Source organism: Electrophorus electricus, chromosome 23, assembly GCF_041902795.1.
Source record: "Electrophorus electricus isolate QZ-2024a chromosome 23, ASM4190279v1, whole genome shotgun sequence".
NCBI lineage: Eukaryota > Metazoa > Chordata > Actinopteri > Gymnotiformes > Gymnotidae > Electrophorus > Electrophorus electricus.
The window spans coordinates 831,410-847,934 of NC_137519.1; the positions used below are offsets into that span (position 1 = coordinate 831,410).

The 16,525-nt window shown below is 38.4% G+C and overlaps 1 protein-coding gene across 1 annotated transcript; it reads right to left on the bottom strand.

Moving 5' to 3' along the window:
* Positions 1–6,806: 6,806 nt before the first annotated feature.
* Positions 6,807–14,719, bottom strand: c23h16orf87 (chromosome 23 C16orf87 homolog). Its single transcript, XM_081706244.1, has 4 exons — positions 14,496–14,719; positions 13,445–13,541; positions 9,199–9,378; positions 6,807–7,973 (listed from the first exon to the last, which is right to left on the bottom strand). Exons 1-4 carry the CDS (start codon positions 14,559–14,561, stop codon positions 7,855–7,857), a joined length of 462 nt encoding a protein of 153 aa, XP_081562370.1. The 5' UTR covers positions 14,562–14,719; the 3' UTR covers positions 6,807–7,854.
* Between the last annotated feature and the right edge of the window lie 1,806 nt (positions 14,720–16,525).

Genomic DNA, 16,525 nt, shown 5'->3' on the forward strand with positions numbered 1-16,525 from the left:
ATGACAATCTGTTTTCATTTCAATTGGACAAATTAACATAGTAAACAGTGTACTGTGTGTACCACTGTGTGGGCAGTGGTAGCTCAGTGGTTAAGGTACTTGACTTGTAATCAGAAGGTTCAAGTGCCACCACTGCCAAGTCTCCACTCTCAGGTGACTTTTCCCACCACTGCCTAGTTACCACCCCTGAGAAAGGCCCTTAACCCTCAATTGTTCAAATTGTACTCAGTCACAATTGTAGGTTGCTTTGGATAAAAGTGTCAGGTAAATGTAAACAGTGACTTAAATAAGATCATAAAGCATCCATGTAAAATATATCACTGGCAGTTTTGTGTGGAATGACTGCACTGTCACCCTAACTGCAATAAGTGCAGTATGTAGATGTACATTCTACAGTGGAAGGAAAACCTAACAGATATTTTACATGCAGTGCGGTCTCACAGGTCTTATACCGTAGGCCAAATGTAAGCTGCAGACTTTATTTATAAATCCCTCCCTAGTGAGAGTATGATTCTCTGCCCTGCGCTGATGCCAGAGCCAAACAACATGCTCTAGAGTGGTGTTATGTAATGGAGAAGCTGTAGAAAGCCACCAGCTGGGCTCTGACTGGCCAATGCAACACGTCTCTGTTGTGAGGGATAGCAGTGGGAAGAATTTGAGAGTATGGGCATCTACAGCATATATAGATATACATATACAGCACATACACAGACACCCACATATACACACATACACATATACACACACACACACACACACACACACACACACACACACACACACACACACACACACATATATATATATATATATATATATATATATATATATATATATATATATATATATATATATATATACATATACTTGTCCTAAGGGTTGGGTACTGTCTCTTAAGGGTTAGGGTCCTGTCTCATGAGGGATAGGTGCTGTCTCATAGGGGTTGGGTGCTATCTAATAAAAGTTATGGTGTTGTCTCATTAGCCTTGGCCTCTATGAGCAGGTTGTGTGGATCTGTACTGTGTTCTCAGTTTTCAGAGAGTGCCTCCCAAGGGCTACCTCACAGGGTAGAACATCCAGAGTCCTTCCACTTCAACAATCATGACTACATCCAGAACATCCAGAATATCCCTGTGCCAATACACACCCAAGCCCCCTCCACACCCCATAGCCTTATGCCAAAGCATTAATCTCTGTTTCAGTCTGTCTGTGTATCAGTCTAACACACTCACATTCCTAAACACTCCCAAATTACATTAATTGTTTACAGTGTATTCTTGGAAATGACAAAATTGTTAACGACAGCAGTAAAAAAAAATGTGAACGAAATGTGAACCTCTTTTTGTCTGATTGGCCAAAGAGCCCAAAAAAGATGTTCACTGACTTCAAAGACATGCTTTTAAAGGATTTACTCATCGGGTTTGCACTACAGTTTATGAGGATTCACAACACAGGCAGCAAAGCAAAATCAGGGACTAATCAGAATAAGACTGACTGCTTCTTTTCAGATTGCCATGACACCTCACAGAAACAAGAGAAGGCCATCTTCATATTTATGTCAGATATTCTGACACCATTAATACATAAGGGGAAAAAAAACCTGATTAAGAAAAATATCAGTTTAAATGACTGGCAAAGAAAATGCATCACTTTGGCAATATTATTCAAATATCAAAAACCTTTCTGATATAGAATAATTAAACACTGGCTGGTGTTACCTGGGGTGTATTGCTAATAAAGTAATACCACTGTAATGATTAGTACCTCCCAGGTTCCCTGTCTTGTGTGTTTTGGTTCTATGCCTTAGTTTCATTTTCTACCCGTCCTCATCTGATTGCTTACACCTGTCCCTCGTAGCTACCTTGTTAAGTTCATGTATTTAAACCCTGCCGTGTTGCCAGTGTCTTGGCTGTTCATTGAATGCATTTACTTCATTGTGTTTCCATGTTTGAACCTGTGTTTCAAAGCCTTTGTTTGTTAGCCTGTTTTGTTACCCTAGCCCTCAGTTTTCCTAGTGTTTTCTTTATAGCCTGCTTCCCATTTGCCTTCGTGTTCTTGTTTGTTAATCATGTATCCCCGTACTCTCTATATTGGTAGTTTGACTCTGGACTGTTATACTGACTCTGATTCTGGATTTGCCCTGAATAAATCTCGCTCTTCTGCACACGTGTCCGCCTCCTTACCGTTCACCATTATAGCCACCTTGAAACTAATGGGATTTTGTAATTTTCACAGTAAACTAATTTCTCATCCTCCCAAGGATGACCAGTTACTTCTGCTTCCAAACTGTTCATCAAGCCAACCTAACCCATTACTCCTGGAAACAAGCAGTCTGGACCGTACTGATTACCCAGAGGCCTGTGCTGCAATTCCTGTTTGTTCACAGCAGCACTTGTCCTTTTACTTACTTACTTGTCCTTTTTTGCAACATGATTACTGAGCCCCCCCCCCCAATAAAAGGAAATGGGTACACTTCCATACCATGAACCTGCATATGAAGTCCGACACACTGAAACCACTGGTGTTGAGAAGCAGAGACCTGTACAGCGAGGTCCCCTCGTGTGCAGCTCTCGACCCTGCGAGCCCCAGAGCGCTGCCCTAAATAATCGTTGGAGCCTGGCCGTTGGTGTGCTGAGGTACGCTCTGCCTTATCATGCAGTTTGCGTTCACTGGGTACCTGCCCCTGCTGAGGGCAGAAGCTCCTCATCCCAGCAACAGGTTTAGACAGCACATACTGTTAAAACTGTTAAAACACCTGCCTGAGATTAACAGTTGGTATGCTGGAAAGGCAAAGGTCTGGTTTTATTGGCAGTCCACATTTTCCTTTTTGCACTGGGACTGTCCCCAAAGATGACTCTTCTTTTCAAAGATGCCTTGTATAAAGACATGGTGTGGGTGTGTTTCTGAGGGACCTGATGTCAGTAGTCATATACAGCACAGAGGCATCGGGTTCCTGACTAGAGCTTTCTCTTCACTCCTCATAGTTCCTGAGCTCAGGCTGGCTGAGAGACCCCCTTCTGTCCTTCAGGTCTGGAGCTTACGTGCATCTTACTACACATCTGCAGGGCCGCAGACCCTGTGCTGCCCCTGGCAGCTGTTTGCCTTTCAAAGTAGTGGTTTTTTTTGTAAAGTGAGGTGTTTCAGGAGGATTGTCAAGAGGCTTGTGTGTGATGCATCAAATCCCCCAGAGACTACAGGAAACACAGCTAGGCATGAAAGGAGATAAAAGTGCAACTTCTTGGGGGAAGTTGCTCTGGGCATAAATACATGAGATCCTGCACTTCGAATTACTTAGATTTATATAAATGCTCTTTATCCAACATTCACACTGTGGTAAAAATGGCACTAGTGTGTTTATGATAGTATAAAAACCTGATTTATTCTATTCTATTGAGTTCATTCGTAATTTAGCTGAGGGAATACCCAGTCAAAGAACTGATCAGCAGTGTAGTGCTTAGTCCAACAGCTGGAATTTAGATTTGACTCCCAGTTTCATGTACTGTTATGACAGTAAAGTTCCCTGGTACACACAGCCAATTCTACTAGGATCATTTGCAACAATGCCGAACAGGCACCTGGTCAAACCACTGCTTAGCACTGTACGTCCACAACCAACGGATGGAACTTTGATTTGATTCCTAGCTGTGCCACATGGGACTACAATGGTACATCCTGAGGATTGATTTGGCTTGGTTCACATGGGCAATGAAATTTGGTATATGTACTCTGCAATCCTTCAATTATGTATTGTGGTTTGTTTTTTTCTTTTTTTTACAATTTATATACTTTTATTTTTGTGATCAGTAGCTCTATGAAGACTGCCAATTCTATAATTGTACTGATATCTAGTTCTGACACACCCTTGAACTATGTTTGTACAAAGGCCACGTTCGTGCAGGCATGGTGCCAGGTGCAAACGTAATCACTTTAGTTGTTGAATATTGAAATAAAGTGTATTCCTGGTTAAAGTGTGTTTAGTGCATGTGTCTTCTTGGATGAAGTGTATTAGTTCTGAATGTTCTTGGATAAAGTGTGTGAGTTGTGAGTGTTTCTGGTTGAAGTGTGTTTAGTGTGTGTCTTCCTGGATGAAGTATGTGATGTGACGAATTTGTTATCACTGATCTCTATGAAATACCATACTACTGTCTATTTCTGCTTTGGTCCTAGTGTTACTACACCATAGTACCGTCTATTCCTTGCAAGGCTAGAGGCCATTTAAAATACTCAGCTTATTTATCAGGCTATAAAAATTTAAAAACAGCACAGAAACCTAAATTGATTTAAGCACAGAAAATGTAATATCAATGGTAATCTTGTTCCCTATTTTTAAAACTAGATAATATATATTTAAGTTTCTGTCTCTGTGGATGTCTCCACTCCACTCATTTTAAAAATTATGTACATGCATGCGACACAGCTTCTCAGCTCTTGTAGATCAATGCCTAAACAACCCAGTTATAAGTAGTGTGATTTTGCTGCCATCTAGTGGTTTGCTTCCAAATACTTTGAACATTTACCAGAGGGTTCTACAAGAAATATGTTGATTCAAAATAGTAAACGAACTATTTTCTTAAGAAACCAAGAGATGTTGGTGCTCTAGAGCATCCTTCATTCATAGGTCTTTGCTTGAAAACATTTGTTCTGATTGAGGGATATGAACTAAAAAGGGGTTTAAAAAAAAGTTTATAAACAGGAACAGATATACTTCAGCAAGGATAGGAACAATGTGTATAGCAAGCTGCACACTGAAGATATTTTTGCATTAACCATATTTTAAAAATCTTATAGGGTTACAATTACATTTTAAACAATTATACATAGGAAGAAACAAGGTTCTAGTTTCAGACAGATGATACTTGTTCAAAGCCTTAGGGTCAGGACTAAAAATATAAATAACAAACCAGCACAACAAAACTGCATTCAGAGTTGGGAGAATCTTAAATGAATAAATAAATAAGGGAGAAAACAATTTTATGACCTCAGTCATAATTATATTAGAACTTATAAACAGGACAGAGAGGTGGAGATTTTGGCCCTGCTGTAAGTCATTGCTCAGCATCTCCATTTCCTGAAACCAAAGTTGTAAATGCAGGAATCTGTAGGTCTTTTTCACTCTCCCATTAGGGCCTGGAGCCAAAGTGAGTCTGTTATTCATCCAGAGGACATCCCACCGCCAACAGCTGAGAAGATCCCTGTCCTCACCAGCCCAGAAGTGCATTCCTTCACCTGTGCGTGTACAGCCCAGAGCTCTTGCAGGTAATGCTAACTACCTGCCATAATACTGACAATGCTTCACATCATACAAAATCATTCATATAAGTCAATTTTGCGATTTTTCAGCCGTCACGTCATAGACCCCAAGACCCAAATGAGTTAGTCCACCAATAATTTCAGAAGAGGTTAGTCCATAGTGTGGGAGCAGCATAAGGAAACCTCCTGGATGTTAGAACAAAATGGTGTGACCAATGGATCTGTAGTTGAGCATCTGCTGTGTTTTTGATTAAGACAACAGAAAAATGCAAATAATGATGCTCCCAGTCACACATGCACAGTTTAGGCACAACTCTCCTCCTCACAGGCAAAAAAAAAAAAAAGGAAATGTGAAATGAAAGTTCTCACTAAATGCATTGTTTTGGCATGTTCATGATCCATCTTGTTCATATTACACAAAATTCACATTTAAGCTGTAAATACATTTTTAACTGATGATTACTTTCCCAATAGCACCTAACCAGCAGAGCAAATCTCCTCTTCCTGCTGTCCCCTGCCATTACTTTGTTAAAAGTTAACTCAGGATACTAATGCTCACCCAGCAAGTGGAAAAGTTAAGTAACTGCTCAAAGGGCTGGCCTGCTTTGTATACTCACATCCATCTTGGACTGCATGCCAGTTCCCTAACGGTGCAAAGCACACAGTTGTGCATAACAGTAAATTATAGCATGTCCATCACTGGTGGTCAGAAACAGCAGTGTAATTTACAGAGCACATCACAAACCAAGATAAGACACAATGTACCAAATTGTCATACTTGTACAGTAGATTAATAATGTTGAAACTTTTAGTTCTGTCAGAATTGTTCACATGTCTTTGAGAGTCTCAAGTTCAGCTGAGCTGATGACTAAAATGTAAGAGCCCTGTAAACTAGAGGGCTGTGTAACCTGCAGCTTGTCCAGAGGAGGTTGCTTGGCAATAGAAATGTGGAAATAACAACTGCTGTGTCTTGGAGAAACTGACACAGATGTCTGAGTCACTCACATGCATTTTTAAATAGCTTAGTTTGAGAACAAAAGTGGAATGATTGCAGTTAGGTTACAGAAAAATGAATAGTTAGTGCGATTAGCTTTGTGTCAGCTAACTGCCAGCTTTTGTCCACACCTTTTCACCCTTGTTTTAAAGGCAACGTTGAACTGCCTAAAGCTTGCTTGCAAACAAACTCTATAACCTTAATGGTTCTTTAAAATGCAATGATAATCAATAACAACTGACACAGAAGAGAAACGACATAACTCACAGTGGCTTAATGCCTGCTCAGAGTGCTACACTATGAAACTCATCACCTGGTGCATATTACTTTTCCAGTAGCATGGAGTAACAGGCTGCAAACCTAGTTTAATTCAGCTTCCAGTCATAATAGTCTTTTGGGTTTGAACTGAACTGTGTTGTTTATGCAGAAATGAATCAGAAAAGGAAGTGGTCCTTTTTTGGTTCATCTTTAAAAGCCTGCAACAACCGAAACATGAGCTGAACAGAGAGGATGGTTGAGTGGAAAGGATGGTTGTTAAAAAGCCATTTTAAAACACAGGATCTAAGATTCCAGAATATTTTATCGTTTAATATACCCCAGTATTATAATACATATATATTTTTACAATTTGTGAAACAAACACCAATAAAAACATGGGAAAAGCACTTAAATTAGGGTGGCAGATGCATAATAAATAAGAACTAACCAGGCAAGAGTTTCATAGAACCTTCACCCCGGACAATCAGTGTTCCATTTAAAAAACAGACCAAGTCACAGAATGTAAAAAAAATAAAAAATAAAAATAAAAAAATTATTATTAATAATAATAATAATAATAATAATAATAATACAAAAAGAATAAAAACCACAATGTAGTCAACCAGCTTATACTAAGTTCCAGCACCAGCCATCTTATTTGATAAACTAGGTAAAGGCTTTGAACAAAATCTTCACATTAAGTCAACTCCTTGTTCCTAGAAACAGTTGCATGGCATGGCAGGGGTGGACATTAAGGTTGGCAGACTCAGTACCACTTAAAATATTACTGATCTTTTACCCTTGACAGAATTCTGAAGTTTACTTTAAACAATTGTTTTGTTGACATGGGAAAACTGCATTTTTAAAAAATTGATACACTTTAAGGAGCTACTACAGGCTTTTTGAGCACACAGCCTCACCGTGACACCTTCCTGTGGTAGAAAACTGGGAGTGAGTCACTGAAATAAGTGTGAAGAACATTTCTCATATGAGAAGCCACAATTTAAAGAGTAGAAAAGAAAAAAAACAAAGAAAAACACCAATCCTTTAATACATTTCATAAAACTGGATTTAAAGGTATATAGAGAAATTTCCTACATTGTCCATGTTCATAAAAATTATTTTTCATTTTGAGAATAACAGTCAGTTTTGCCCTCATTTGTATATGCAGAAGAGGTGCATTCTCATGAATCTGTGACTCCACAAAACATCTGTCAGAGAGGGTTCGACAGGCGTTCCGATCCTCGAGGGTCAGCGCCCCACCCCTTGCTCTCACCGACACAAAGGTCACCTGCAGGTTCATGCAGTTGGAGCCTTGATTTTGGCCTGTCAATCACTCATGGCCCTGCCCCCTACAGGATGAGTCTTTGGCCGAGAATCTTGCGGTTGATCTCAGCCAAGGCTACAGAGAAAACAAAAGCTTTCTCATCTGAAAGGCTGGCATAAATGTCAACCTCCTTTTCCTGTTTTTCTGGAAAAAACCCAAACAATACAACGTCAGGAAAACATGGAATGTGGAAGGATGAATTAAAACATTTCAAAACCACACACAGTCAAACGTGCACGTACACAGAAAAAGCTATGGCTTAAAAAGGCCACTCTAGGTGAAGTTAAGGACAGAGAGGAACCCTGTGCTATCCTACGTCAGGCCTGTTAAGGACAGAGGAACCCTGTGCTATCCTGTGTCAGCTGTGTTAATTATGGTTATACCATGGGGAGTAAAGTCAGTGTAATTCTTTGATATCAAACGCCACACTTCTGTGTCCAGCAGCTGCTACACACAGAAACTTTCTCTTCCCTCTCTGCACATGACAAACCAATCTAGTTTTTGTTTAAACCAAACAAGGCTCCTTTTGTTTGTTAGATGGGCTAGGTTTTGTAGAACAAAACAAACAGACGTCAGTTCAAAGTCAATAGTCCTAACTGCTAAATTAGGAAACTTCTCTGAATCTCATCTAGAAGGTTCTTAACCCACTCCTCACAGTGGGCCCCATGACAGTGCTGTACAGTCATTTTAGAGACTTGAGATATGGAAAATGATCAACTCTGCATGAATGAGTCAAAAAGAAGAGAATGACTGCAATGTGAGCAGGTTTTGAAAAAAGAGGAGTCATCTCCGGAGATGGCACACTGACTGCAGTCATAAAATATTCAAGGTATTAAAATGGCTACAAAGAGAACCATAATGAAACTATGGCCCTGAAAATCTCTCAAAGTAAATCCAACAAGATGGTTCACATCATAACTATGAAAGTTTTCTAAAGCTCTTCAGACACAGACAGAAACAGAGAAAATAATTGGCAATTTAATCGAAAAAAAGTCAAGAAATTACTATATATATATATATATATATATATATATATATATATATATATATATATATATATATATATATATATATATATATATAAAAAGTGAAAAAATGTTTATTAAACATATATAGGGGGAAGTCTAAATAAGCACCTCATGCATTACAAACATCAGAATAACCGTTACCTTTAAAAGACAGCTCAGTCCACGTCAGTATAACCGTTACCTTTAAAAGACAGCTCAGTCCACGTCAGTATAACCGTTACCTTTAAAAGACAGCTCAGTCCACGTCAGTATAACCGTTACCTTTAAAAGACAGCTCAGTCCACGTCAGTATAACCGTTACCTTTAAAAGACAGCTCAGTCCACGTCAGTATAACCGTTACCTTTCTCTTCTTCTTGCTTCTTCAGGCCAACAGTCTTTGGTCTGCCCCGCCCTCTCCGGATTGGGTCTGATTGGCTGTTGGAGCGGGACTGCCTCCTATTCTCCATATCATTGGTAGATGTTAAATTGATTTTCTCCCTTCTTATTCTTTCTGTCCTTCGTCGTTTTGCATCCAGTTTGTCTGAAGGAAGACAAAGTCATTGAACAACATGTATGAGACATCTGTAATAAGAGCAAGTATCAAGGGCTAAAAATGTAATATGATGGTGTTTAAAAAACCTAGAGGAATGCCAATAAAACACCAGCTAGCTTTATTATAGTTACACACAAAACGCATGATATTTCAACTCCCTCCTCCACTTCTCACATTACCCCACACCATTCCCCCATCTGCAATACAGGGGAGAGAGTGTCAGAAAGTGCGAGACATGACATTGCAGCGAACACACTGCTGTTCTACATTTTCTGCAAATACATGCATCACTTTTTAAAGAGTATTCTAATCAGGGATCAGAGTTCTCATTAGTGTAGGAGACCAGCAGTTCTCAGAGGGAGGATATTTATAGGTCCCCTTTATCATCACACTGTGCGTCCACTGTGGACAAACCTGACAGCCCAGTGCCTGAGCTTGGACTTCTGGGAATAGAGGGAGCCAAAAGCCCATGAATGCTGGAGAAAGCACTACACAGGCAAAGTGTGGTGACAGCAGCACTACAGAGAGACCAGAGCTCCACAGAACAGTAGGTATTTAAATAGGCCAGTGAATTGTCATGACTTGCCACAGTCTGATGAAATATTCACTACTATGAAGCAGGGCTGACTAAAAACCCACATCTTGACATGCTTAAATATATTTATGAGATATAAATATTATGAAAACATAAAATATATAATTTTAGAGCATCAGTCATTTATAACACCAAAAAAAGCATGCTATATGCATCTCTGTGTTCCTCTTGCTGGTATTTCACTGAGTCAGTGGATGTAGATTGAGATTGTGAAATAAATTAGTCATGCTGCTACCTTTAGTATCAATCTCTGTACCATATACTGTGAACAACACACTACTCTGTAGTGCCAACCCTCCAGAAACCAAACTATTTCTACACAACCAACCCACAGTCTGTTTTGGAATGAAATATTTGCCATTGGTTTAGTTTTCGTCCGTTGTTGGCTGATTTATCAGTTTTCACTGAGGTATACCTGAGTGAGCGTGTTGACTGTGGTGAAAACTTCTACAGGGACACACCACCAACAGTGGTGGCCCAACGTGGTGTGTGTGTGTGTGTGTACGTGTGCACACACGCGAGAGAGAGCTTGTGTAGAGTCTAAAAATATATACTTTTGCTTAGTTTCTATTAATTTCATATAAAATCTGCACCAGGCAAATAAATAAATAAATTGTTAATAAATAATATTTATTATAATATATAATAAAAAATTGTTAATCTGCAACAATATATCTAGTCATATTTGGTGTAAAGAGCAAAAATAAAAAATTAATTAATTAATTTAAACAAAGCAAAATCATTTGGGTTAAAAAGCAGTGCCATCTCTAAGAGACATGTATAATTCGTTGGTTTGCACTTTCTTTAGTCTGCGTTAAGTGCTGAGGGGAGAAGTACACATACCTGAACTGCTCCAAGTAAAAACAGTCCTAAAGCACTCAATATTGTAAAATGACATTTATATGTAATATTACCTGATAGTTAGAGACGTATTGCATGATTTGGACAAGTTTGTGTTTCTGGATGTAGTTATAAAAGTGAGTTATGTCGAGTGTGCTAGGATATTTGACTAATTGAGCGAGGTGAAGTGATTATCTGGTTTTAAAAAGGAGTTAGCCAAGATAATCCAGTGCATCTGTGAAGATATTGAGAATTCATTTTCTTAAATTGTCACGGTGTTCCTTCCCTCTGATATTGAATTGTGTATATCTTTTATATCACAGAACATTAATAAAAGCATGTATGAAGCAGCAGGACTGACTCCGTGTATTTCCTTCACACAACGCAGAGTGATAATCAAGGATCCTCCCAGTGATACCGGTGACACGCACACGCAATCTGCTTAGTGTAGGCATACTCGATATAATGAATATAGTCAGTTGCTATATTGTGCATAAAGTATCAATGAATATAAGGATATTTACAATATACCTCCCAGACCTCCTATTAAAGTTCTGACATTACGTGGTTCCACCCAAAAAATCCACTAAGCACCTTGGACATAATATACGAACAAGTACCTTCATTCCTACAGTAAGCAATAATTCAATTAAACTGTACACATTCCATTTCATCAGTCCTGTGTTTTCTAATCATACTACAAGGCTGAGGTTTCCCCTTTTTTGTAAATTCTGCTCTACCATCCCCCTTTTGTTGTTCATTAGGACACATTAGTTAAGGAATCCTGGACCTGTCTATAACCTGTCTTAACAAGAACCGCTCTGTTCCACAACTGATTTCAGTGCTGAATAACTACACTTGACAAATCTCAAGGATAAGTATGTAATATTATTACACTGTAAGACTATAACATTTGTACAAAATCTTAATAAAACACAATTTCTCCCATATAAAGTTTAGACCATTGTCTGGTTGGTTGATTTTCAAGTAAGCAAAACATTTTTAATGGAGAATACACCCAACTACATTTAATATGTTTCTCTTATTTCTGCATGTAACTGTGCAGTTTTACAGATAAATCAGCATTTGAACATCATCCTTTAGACTATCCACCAGAACAAGGACAGGACAGGCTAAAAACAAGTCTGACCCATTTTCAAATGGAGGAACATTATTCTGTGAGCAGCAGGATAAATGTGTGAACCACAGACTCATTTATTAACTAGCACAATTGTCTTTGTATTTTTTTTTTGGGGGGGGGGGAGCAATTTGGTCTTCATTAACTGAAATGGGGAATGTAATTTATTATGTAGTTTATCAAATTTACAGCACCCACACAAAGAGTGTGTGTGTGAAGCATTCCAGTCATAGCTTTGAGTCATGCAGCGCACCCAGCAGATAAACGAGACAATACCAAACATATACTGCCAGAGTAAACTGAACACTGGATTAGAATCTATAAACACTAATTATATATATATATATATATATATATATATATATATATATATATATATATATATATATATATATATATATATATATATATATATATATATATATATATGAGAGAGAGAGAGAGAGTTTGCAAGTTTGCATGTTCTACAATCAGTGTAATCTCACTCAGAAATCTGTAAATGTGATGTACTCTCAGAGCTTCTCATACATCTCATACTTCTTACACACAAATTCATTACAAAATTACTCTCAAAATGTTCATACCACACGTATTCAGGGTTCTATTGAGTTACATTTAAAAGTATGGCCTTCTCAGAATAAGCCTCATACTAGTCTGCTAAACAATGCCAAAGCCATTTACACTACCAGTTAATAAAGACAGACTTAACATCACTTGGTCTTAAATTGATGAAGTTTCTAAATACTAATAATAAATACTTCCAAATCCAAACTGATATATGATATGGAAGTAGAGAGGGTACAGGAATAATAGTTTCAGACAGAAATTAGGGAAGCCATCCCCCAGTCCACTCAAGACTCACTCAAGCAAACAGCAAATTTAAAACAGCCAATACTGCACTGCTAAGCCTCTCTGCTCAGTGCACTTCTAACATTCTGCTGACTTGATGTCCCTACACAGCACACACCACTGCACAGGGCCCACAAACTTAAACCTTGTGTCTCATAGAGGGTGTTTATATCTACCTGCTGCTATAGTGACTGCAATGAAGCACAAATATGTAGAGACAACACAATGAAACTTAACAGCATTAAATGAATTAATGTTCTAATCTAGAGTAGTTCTAGAAATATGCTGCTGTGCTAAAAGGTAACACACTCACAACTTAGACAGCGTAGAGGTGATACATGGCCATTACTCTTTACCTGTGTAAGTACAAGTCAGTGCAAGATATACCTTTCTGATTAGCTAATTTGATAGTTCTCTCTTTTTTCACTGTACATTTTTGGAAGGGGTGGAGGTGCCTGCTCTTGGCCTTATATTTCAGAATAAAAGTTCTGAGTGTGGTTCCTGTAATGTGGTCAAAGTTCTAGACCATTATTTGGAACAGCCCAAATACAAAAACAAAATGGCAGATATAGGTCTCAGCGTCTGCATCCGTCATTTCACAGCCTTCCCAAATGCAAAGACATGCCCTTTACCTATTGCGGCAGAAGATCTCTCATTCAGCTTCGCGTTCAGAAGCTTTCGGCTGATGAAAACATAACCACAAGGACAGGACTTGCAAGCTACGGGAATCTGATTGAAGGAGAAAGACACACAGAAAGAGTGCATCTTATAACACATTCAAATATACTGCGCGGCACTGAAAAGGAACATCTGAAAGCCTGTAGCATACGTGCACAATATTCCGCCTTTAGGGTTTACTGTTAGTGAAATTATGTTAAACACTGAAAATGAATACTATACCGAGTCTAAGTAAACAGCGATAACTGCCCCATAATAAGAGCTCGCGTCCTGTAAATCCAGTAATGCATCCTTCGTGAAATAAGTAGGTGAAACTACTAACTGCACATATTCCTTAGCAGCATTTTTTATGAAATTACAGCACAAAATATGATTAGACCGGATCTTATGCACCGTAAAAAACCTGATCTGACATGGGAAATATTAACATCGCCTACAATGAAAATGGCTATAAAATGAAACGACCTGAAAATATGACAAACCGTCCTGTTGCCATTCAGTGAACTGTGCAATCGACAGTAAGAGTAGCTGAATTATTCAGTACAAAAAGCTCAAGATATGCACCAGTTTCGACGCAGTTTTCCAAAGGCTATACATTTTCTATAAAGTTGTATTTGGCTAACAAACTGCACAAAGCCTTAAAATATTTAATTTTCCCAATACAGAAACAATCCAATAACGTGTGCAAATAGCTTAAATGTTGGATACACAGAGTGATTGTAAACTAAAACCGTCCAATAATGGTAAAGCTAAAGGCCGAGGCAGTCCTATTACCTCCATTTGGATGCGTATTATAATGGATAGTTCATTAGCATCGACAAAAATCTACGGCCGATTTCAAACAGCAGGCTTTACCGTGGAAAGCGCAGTGTTGCAAGCATTTAAGAATTAACTTTGCTATTTCAGACTGCACGGCCCACTCTAATGACCACAGAAACAAATGTCTTAACTTCAGCATTCACAACTTCCCCTGAGCAAATATGCGGATAATTTTTTAAATCTCACCTGTTGGTCACATTCGGGGCATGATTTGGTAGCCATTTTTACTTTCTTGACTTTATTTGTAGACATATTTAAAAGTCTTGCGCGGTGGAGTAAATATCTCCTGCCCAACACTGTCTGTCTCACAACCCCAGCAGGACAGTCTAACTACCACTACAGGCAAGAAGAAGTGCAGCTGATCGTTCGGAGAAAAACACACACACATATATACACGATGCCAAACTAACACCAACCTCACAGAAACCCTCCCCATGCGCTCTGGGGGTAGTGGAAGAAAGGTCCTCGGTGCGTTACTTTGCATGATCACAGTGCGCATGCGCAATAAAAGTGTAAGGCAGATACAGTAATGCTGAATATCGTGTTCATATTTCCTCGCTGTGACCTGCACTGGGCATGCGCTATAGGGCACTGGGTCACGTGGTCAAAGGAACGCTGAGCACCGAGGGAAAGCCAAACACTTTTCACAGCGACTATGCAATCACGACTTGGTCTAATATCGGATTTACTTAGCTGTTAAAAAGGTAACACAGGTCAAATATTTGTGAAAGAGCATTCATATTACACCTGAATTAGACCACTGATTAGAATAGAAATACAGTTTGTTTCTATACTTCATGAATATGTATATGAGCGTGTGTAATCAGACATTCATACTCATACAAATGCATTTATTGTTAAAACATAGAGCAGAGTCTGGTGAAAAGGGGTGGATGTGTGTGGCTTCCTGCCCTCTCAGGATCTGATATCACTGATCCCTGAGCACACACACCATCTTTAAAAAGTCCTGCTTGTCCCCGATGTCTGATGGATGGTTTCTCTCTGTAGTAACATGCCATCATTATCATAGATCACTTTTCCCAGTTCCGGGCCAAAACATCAAGTTCATAATTACTGGATGCAATATTTATCTAAAAATGTATTACAAAATTAAAGCCATTTGTATTGTTGCAAGGGATAATTAAAATGTCTTTTAAAACCTGCTAAAGCAACTCTTACATATTCCCAAGGATCCAGTGTTGATATGCTGTGATTCAAGTGTTGAATTTTTTAATTTCAGGTACTTTCAAATGCAATTGTGCACTCTATATCCCACACTAAACTTAGTGTAGCCTTCTTTTAAAATGCTAATTTTATCGCTTTTTCAAATTTACAAAGAATTAATAGGGCTGGAGAACAAAATGTCTGATTTACACACATCATAAACAGTGAACACGAATGATCTATGAGATGTCATATTTAGTCGGTGTAAAGAATCCCTTAGCTGTCATATCTAGCAGGTGTAAAGTATCCATGAGATGTCATATCTAGCTTGTGCAAAGTGAAAACTGAACAAAATATTGTCTATTATACTGCAGTTGTATCATGCGATTTGACTTTAATAAACCTTAAAGGACTCAAGTAATTGATATTCCAACCTTTGCCTTGCAAATATAATCTATTTTTTTGGTCAATGTTATGTGTTTTGCCAGTCTCTTCCAGAGGCATAGGAATAATATAGCAGATGTAATAATACACCTGGGGAGTTCAGTCCTGTAATAATAACAACCATGAAAACATGGTAGGAAGTTTAAGTAATAGTGAAGTCATACAACCAGCCCATTTAGATTTTCTTACAAAAAGTACTTACATAAAGGCAGTCCATAGAACGCATGACCATGTAAACATTTCTGTTTTCAACTTTCCGGTATTGATCACAATTATTGAAATCCATTTTAAGTAGGAATACCTAGGCCTATTAAACTCTTATGCTGAGGGAAATTCCATCTTGCCACTAGAACACCAGAAAAATCGCCGAAGACCTTCTGCCAAACTTGGAGAATAAAACTTGGTGACTTCCACATTCCATGCCAAATGATTAAATAGGTTAAATTATAAAACAGGCTATAAAATACCCGCAAAAGTTAACGTACATGTTTAGCATTGTTTTTCTATCTTAAACTACAAGATTGGCAAAATCATATTTAGATCCAAGTCTTTAACCTATTTGTACGCAAGATGGCAGAGTTTCATTGGTATTCGTTTTGATGCGATCT

What these genes read in the sequence shown, in the direction of transcription:
- c23h16orf87 (XM_081706244.1), bottom strand. Translation starts at nt 14,561, where the DNA reads ATGTCTACAAATAAAGTCAAGAAAGTAAAAATGGCTACCAAATCATGC. An exon ending in GCCCCGAATGTGACCAACAG is followed by an intron (nt 13,542 to 14,495) that starts GTGAGATTTAAA and finishes TCCTTCAATCAG; the next exon opens with ATTCCCGTAGCTTGCAAGTC. An exon ending in GAGATCTTCTGCCGCAATAG is followed by an intron (nt 9,379 to 13,444) that starts GTAAAGGGCATG and finishes GTCTTCCTTCAG; the next exon opens with ACAAACTGGATGCAAAACGA.